General features: G+C 53.0%; 1 protein-coding gene across 1 annotated transcript in view; it reads left to right on the plus strand.

The window, feature by feature from the left end:
- LOC124024504 (voltage-dependent L-type calcium channel subunit alpha-1C-like) overlaps window positions 1-7,500 on the plus strand; it is a gene marked incomplete at its 5' end in the record, with an annotated part of 86,040 nt that overhangs the window by 74,659 nt on the left and 3,881 nt on the right. The window contains 5 exon segments of the mRNA XM_046338422.1: window positions 300-391; window positions 710-869; window positions 6,024-6,152; window positions 6,352-6,550; window positions 7,487-7,500. The exon segment at window positions 7,487-7,500 is cut by the window's right edge and continues 216 nt beyond it. Of these exon segments, the coding sequence (XP_046194378.1) occupies window positions 300-391; window positions 710-869; window positions 6,024-6,152; window positions 6,352-6,550; window positions 7,487-7,500 (594 nt within the window).

The raw sequence follows: 7,500 nt of genomic DNA on the forward strand, positions 1-7,500 counted from the left end.
TCTGTGGTACTGACCTGACGATGTCCCCTGTCCTCTGTGATACTGACCTGACGATGTTGTCTGTCCTCTGTGATACTGACCTGACGATGTCCCCTGTCCTCTGTGGTACTGACCTGACGATGTTGTCTGTCCTCTGTGATACTGACCTGACGATGTCCCCTGTCCTCTGTGGTACTGACCTGACGATGTTGTCTGTCCTCTGTGATACTGACCTGACGATGTCCCCTGTCCTCTGTGGCTGTCTTGCACCATGTTGACCTGGCGTGCCCTGTGTCTCCTAACAACCTTGCCCCCTGCAGATGTTTGGTAAGATAGCCCTGAGGGACAACAGTCAGATCAACAGGAACAACAACTTCCAGACCTTCCCCCAGGCTACACTCCTGCTCTTCAGGTGAGCCGTCTGTTCTCCTCCTCTCTTTCCAGACTGTAAACCAACGTCACAAATTCCTGATTTAAAAGCCCCCAACAGATCTGGAGATCATGAAAGCACTGCCAACTCAGAGTCATGGTGTTTTATCAAACCCCTGTGCATCCTTTCCATCTCTTCTGCAAGCCGTGATGTCGTTTCCCACTTTTTGTTTGAAAACTCTACCTTTAAAGGTAGGAAACCATGCAGCATTTCACCACCAGGTGGACCCTTCATGGTGCCCATTCTTCCTGTACAGTAGAGCCTTCTGTGTGTGACAGCTGCTTGTTTACCTGTGCCCAGGTGTGCCACAGGCGAGGCGTGGCAGGAGATCATGCTGGCATGCGCCCCCATGCGACCCTGTGAGAAGGGGTCAGAGGTGGGACCAGCCAGCGAGGACCAGTGTGGGAGTCACTTCGCTATCTTCTACTTCGTCAGCTTCTACATGCTCTGTGCCTTCCTGGTAAGTAGCTACGGAGAGCAAGGAGGGACAATCCCACTAGCTACAGAGAGAGCGGGAGGGACAATCCCACTAGCTACGGAGAGCGGGGAGGGACAATCCCACTAGCTACAGAGAGCAAGGAGGGACAACCCCACTAGCTACAGAGAGCGGGGAGGGACAATACCACTAGCTACGGAGAGCGGGGAGGGACAATCCCACTAGCTACAGAGAGCAAGGAGGGACAATCCCACTAGCTACAGAGAGCAAGGAGAGACAATCCCACTAGCTACAGATAGCAAGGAGGGACAATCCCACTAGCTACAGAGACCAAGGAGAGACAATCCCACTAGCTACAGAGAGCAAGGAGGGACAACCCCACTAGCTACAGAGAGCGGGGAGGGACAATACCACTAGCTACGGAGAGCGGGGAGGGACAATCCCACTAGCTACAGAGAGCAAGGAGGGACAATCCCACTAGCTACAGAGAGCAAGGAGAGACAATCCCACTAGCTACAGATAGCAAGGAGGGACAATCCCACTAGCAACGGAGAGTCAGGAGGGACAATCCCACTAGCTACGGAGAGCAAGGAGGGACAATCCCACTAGCTACGGAGAGCGGGGAGGGACAATCCCACTAGCTACGGAGAGCGGGGAGGGACAATCCCACTAGCTACAGAGAGCGGGAAGGGACAATCCCACTAGCAACGGAGAGTCAGGAGGGACAATCCCACTAGCTACGGAGAGCAAGGAGGGACAATCCCACTAGCTACGGAGAGCGGGGAGGGACAATCCCACTAGCTACGGAGAGCAAGGAGGGACAATCCCACTAGCTACGGAGAGCGGGGAGGGACAATCCCACTAGCTACAGAGAGCGGGAAGGGACAATCCCACTAGCAACGGAGAGTCAGGAGGGACAATCCCACTAGCTACGGAGAGCAAGGAGGGACAATCCCACTAGCTACGGAGAGCGGGGAGGGACAATCCCACTAGCTACGGAGAGCAAGGAGGGACAATCCCACTAGCTACGGAGAGCGGGGAGGGACAATCCCACTAGCTACGGAGAGCAAGGAGGGACAATCCCACTAGCTACGGAGAGCAAGGAGGGACAATCCCACTAGCTACGGAGAGCGGGAGGGACAATCCCACTAGCTACGGAGAGCAAGGAGGACAATCCCACTAGCTACGGAGAGCAAGGAGGGACAATCCCACTAGCTACGGAGAGCGGGGAGGGACAATCCCACTAGCTACGGAGAGCAAGGAGGGACAATCCCACTAGCAACGGAGAGTCAGGAGGGACAATCCCACTAGCTACGGAGAGCAAGGAGGGACAATCCCACTAGCTACGGAGAGCAAGGAGGGACAATCCCACTAGCTACGGAGAGCGGGGAGGGACAATCCCACTAGCTACAGAGAGCGGGAAGGGACAATCCCACTAGCAACGGAGAGTCAGGAGGGACAATCCCACTAGCTACAGAGAGCAAGGAGGGACAATCCCACTAGCTACGGAGAGCGGGGAGGGACAATCCCACTAGCTACAGAGAGCAAGGAGGGACAACCCCACTAGCTACAGAGAGCGGGGAGGGACAATACCACTAGCTACGGAGAGCGGGGAGGGACAATCCCACTAGCTACAGAGAGCAAGGAGGGACAATCCCACTAGCTACAGAGAGCAAGGAGAGACAATCCCACTAGCTACAGATAGCAAGGAGGGACAATCCCACTAGCTACAGAGACCAAGGAGAGACAATCCCACTAGCTACAGAGAGCAAGGAGGGACAACCCCACTAGCTACAGAGAGCGGGGAGGGACAATACCACTAGCTACGGAGAGCGGGGAGGGACAATCCCACTAGCTACAGAGAGCAAGGAGGGACAATCCCACTAGCTACAGAGAGCAAGGAGAGACAATCCCACTAGCTACAGATAGCAAGGAGGGACAATCCCACTAGCAACGGAGAGTCAGGAGGGACAATCCCACTAGCTACGGAGAGCAAGGAGGGACAATCCCACTAGCTACGGAGAGCGGGGAGGGACAATCCCACTAGCTACGGAGAGCGGGGAGGGACAATCCCACTAGCTACAGAGAGCGGGAAGGGACAATCCCACTAGCAACGGAGAGTCAGGAGGGACAATCCCACTAGCTACGGAGAGCAAGGAGGGACAATCCCACTAGCTACGGAGGCGGGGAGGGACAATCCCACTAGCTACGGAGAGCAGGAGGGACAATCCCACTAGCTACGGAGAGCGGGGAGGGACAATCCCACTAGCAATCCCACAGACGGAGAGTCAGGAGGGACAATCCCACTAGCTACGGAGAGCAAGGAGGGACAATCCCACTAGCTACGGAGGCGGGGGAGGGACAATCCCACTAGCGGGGAGGGACAATCCCAGGGACAATCCCACTAGCTACGGAGAGCAAGGAGGACAATCCCACTAGCTACGGAGAGCAAGGAGGGACAATCCCACTAGCTACGGAGAGGGCGGGGAGGGACAATCCCACTAGCTACGGAGAGCAAGGAGGGACAATCCCACTAGCTACGGAGAGCAAGGAGGGACAATCCCACTAGCTACGGAGAGCGGGGGAGGACAATCCCACTAGCTACGGAGAGCAAGGAGGGACAATCCCACTAGCAACGGAGAGTCAGGAGGGACAATCCCACTAGCTACGGAGAGCAAGGAGGGACAATCCCACTAGCTACGGAGAGCAAGGAGGGACAATCCCACTAGCTACGGAGAGCGGGGAGGGACAATCCCACTAGCTACAGAGAGCGGGAAGGGACAATCCCACTAGCAACGGAGAGTCAGGAGGGACAATCCCACTAGCTACGGAGAGCAAGGAGGGACAATCCCACTAGCTACGGAGAGCGGGGAGGGACAATCCCACTAGCTACGGAGAGCAAGGAGGGACAATCCCACTAGCTATGGAGAGCGGGGAGGGACAATCCCACTAGCTACGGAGAGCAAGGAGGGACAATCCCACTAGCTACGGAGAGCAAGGAGGGACAATCCCACTAGCTACGGAGGCGGGGAGGGACAATCCCACTAGCTACGGAGAGCAAGGAGGGACAATCCCACTAGCTACGGAGAGTCAGGGGGACAATCCCACTAGCTACGGAGAGTCAGGGGGACAATCCCACTAGCTACGGAGAGCGGAGAGGGACAATCCCACTAGCTACAGAGAACCAGGAGAGACAATCCCCACTAGCTACAGAGAGCAAGGAGGGACAATCCCACTAGCTACGGAGGCAAGGAGGGACAATCCACTAGCTACGGAGAGCAAGGAGGGACAATCCCACTAGCTACGGAGAGCAGGAGGGACAATCCCACTAGCTACGGAGGCGGGGAGGGACAATCCCACTAGCTACAGAGAGCAAGGAGGGACAATCCCACTAGCTACAGAGAGCGGGGAGGGACAATCCCACTAGCTACGGAGAGTCAGGGGGACAATCCCCACTAGCTACGGAGGCGGGGAGGGACAATCCCACTAGCTACAGAGAGCGGGGAGGGACAATCCCACTAGCTACGGAGAGTCAGGGGGGACAATCCCACTAGCTACGGAGGGCGGGGAGGACAATCCCACTAGCTACAGAGAACCAGGAGAGACAATCCCACTAGCTACGGAGGCGGGGAGGACAATCCCACTAGCTACAGAGAACCAGGAGAGACAATCCCACTAGCTACAGAGAGCAAGGAGGGACAATCCCACTAGCTACAGAGAACCAGGAGAGACAATCCCACTAGCTACAGAGAACCAGGAGAGACAATCCCACTAGCTACAGAGAGCAAGGAGGGACAATCCCACTAGCTACAGAGAACCAGGAGAGACAATCCCACTCAGCTACAGAGAACCAGGAGAGACAATCCCACTAGCTACAGAGAGCAAGGAGGACAATCCCACTAGCTACAGAGAGCCAGGAGGAACAATCCCACTGGTAGAGAAACCAATCGAGTTGATTTTTCTGGTCTGTTATCTCTTTGTCAGCTGTTATTGGGACTGATGAGTTGATTATTCTGGTCCGTTGTCTCTCTGTCAGCTGGCATTGAGACTGATGAGTTGATTAATGGGGTCTGTTGTCTCTCTGTCAGCTGGCATTGAGACTGATGAGTTGATTAATGGGTCTGTTGTCTCTCTGTCAGCTGGCATTGAGACTGATGAGTTGATTAATGGGGTCTGTTGTCTCTGTCAGCTGGCATTGAGACTGATGAGTTGATTAATGGGTCTGTTGTCTCTCTGTCAGCTGGCATTGAGACTGATGAGTTGATTAATGGGGTCTGTTGTCTCTCTGTCAGCTGGCATTGAGACTGATGAGTTGATTAATGGGGTCTGTTGTCTCTCTGTCAGCTGGCATTGAGACTGATGAGTTGATTAATGGGGTCTGTTGTCTCTCTGTCAGCTGGCATTGAGACTGATGAGTTGATTAATGGGGTCTGTTGTCTCTCTGTCAGCTGGCATTGAGACTGATGAGTTGATTAATGGGGTCTGTTGTCTCTCTGTCAGCTGGCATTGAACTGATGAGTTGATTAATGGGGTCTGTTGTCTCTGTCAGCTGGCAGACTGAGCTGGACGTGAGTTGATTAATGGGGTCTGTTGTCTCTCTGTCAGCTGGCATTGAGACTGATGAGTTGATTAATGGGGTCTGTTGTCTCTCTGTCAGCTGGCATTGAGACTGATGAGTTGATTAATGGGTCTGTTGTCTCTCTGTCAGCTGGCATTGAGACTGATGAGTTGATTAATGGGGTCTGTTGTCTCTCTGTCAGCTGGCATTGAGACTGATGAGTTGATTAATGGGGTCTGTTGTCTCTCTGTCAGCTGGCATTGAGACTGATGAGTTGATTAATGGGGTCTGTTGTCTCTCTGTCAGCTGGCATTGAGACTGATGAGTTGATTAATGGGGTCTGTTGTCTCTCTGTCAGCTGGCATTGAGACTGATGAGTTGATTAATGGGGTCTGTTGTCTCTCGTCAGCTGGCATTGAGACTGATGAGTTGATTAATGGGGTATGTTGTCTCTCTGTCAGCTGGCATTGAGACTGATGAGTTGATTAATGGGGTCTGTTGTCTCTCTGTCAGCTGGCATTGAGACTGATGAGTTGATTAATGGGGTCTGTTGTCTCTCTGTCAGCTGGCATTGAGACTGATGAGTTGATTAATGGGGTCTGTTGTCTCTCTGTCCACAGATCATCAACCTGTTTGTAGCTGTGATCATGGATAACTTTGACTACCTGACCAGAGACTGGTCTATTCTAGGACCTCACCACCTGGATGAGTTCAAGAGGATCTGGGCTGAGTACGACCCAGAGGCCAAGTTAGTACAACTTCAAACAGCAACTTCCCCTCCCTCCCTCCCTCCCTCTTAGTCTCTCTCTCTCTCTCTGTCTCTCTGTCTCTCTGTCTCTCTCTCTCTCTCTCTCTCTCTCTCTCTCTCTCTCTCTCTCTCTCTCTCTCTCTCTCTCTCTCTCTCTCTCTCTCTCTCTCTGTCTCTAAATATTGTTGTCTGTTCTACAGGGTCGTATCAAGCACCTAGATGTGGTAACTCTGTTGAGGAGGATTCAGCCTCCTTTGGGCTTCGGGAAGCTCTGTCCCCACCGGGTGGCCTGCAAGCGTCTGGTCTCCATGAACATGCCCCTGAACAGCGATGGCACGGTCATGTTCAATGCCACCCTGTTTGCCCTGGTGCGGACAGCACTGAGGATCAAGACTGATGGTAACACATTTCATTTTGTGTGTGTACTGCTTCTCTCCACCTCTCTCTTCTTCTCTGCTTCTCTCCACCTCTCTCTTCTTCTCTGCTTCTCTCCACCTCTCTCTTCTTCTCTGATTCTCTCCACCTCTCTCTCTTCTTCTCTGATTCTCTCCACCTCTCTCTCTTCTTCTCTGATTCTCTCCACCTCTCTCTTCTTCTCTGATTCTCTCCACCTCTCTCTTCTTCTCTGATTCTCTCCACCTCTCTCTCTTCTTCTCTGCTTCTCTTCCACTCTCTCTTCTTCTGATTCTTTCCACCTCTCTCTCTTCTTCTCTGATTCTCTCCACCTCTCTCTCTTCTTCTCTGATTCTCTCCACCTCTCTCTCTTCTTCTCTGATTCTCTCCACCTCTCTCTCTTCTTCTCTGATTCTCTCCACCTCTCTCTCTTCTTCTCTGATTCTCTCCACCTCTCTCTCTTCTTCTCTGATTCTCTCCACTCTCTCTCTTCTTCTCTGATTCTCTCCACCTCTTTCTCTTCTTCTCTGCTTCTCTCCACCTCTCTCTCTTCTTCTCTGATTCTCTCCACCTCTCTCTCTTCTTCTCTGATTCTCTCCACCTCTCTCTTCTTTCTGATTCTCTCCACCTCTCTCTCTTCTTCTCTGATTCTCTCCACCTCTCTCTCTTCTTCTCTGATTCTCTCCACCTCTCTCTTCTTCTCTGATTCTCTCCACGTGTGTGTGTGTGTGTGTGTGTGTGTGTGTGTGTGTGTGTGTGTGTGTGTGTGTGTGTGTGTGTGTGTGTGTGTGTGTGTGTGTGTGTGTGTGTGTGTGTGTGTGTGTGTGTGTGTGTGTGTGTGTGTGTGCGCGCGCGCGCGCGTTCGTGCATGAAGGTAACTTGGAGCAATGACTATTGTTGGTTTGTACGGTCCCCTTCTGGTTTCTGTGTGTGTGTGTGAAGGTAACTTGGAGCAG

Source organism: Oncorhynchus gorbuscha, unplaced genomic scaffold, assembly GCF_021184085.1.
Source record: "Oncorhynchus gorbuscha isolate QuinsamMale2020 ecotype Even-year unplaced genomic scaffold, OgorEven_v1.0 Un_scaffold_1888, whole genome shotgun sequence".
Classification (NCBI taxonomy): Eukaryota; Metazoa; Chordata; class Actinopteri; order Salmoniformes; family Salmonidae; genus Oncorhynchus; species Oncorhynchus gorbuscha.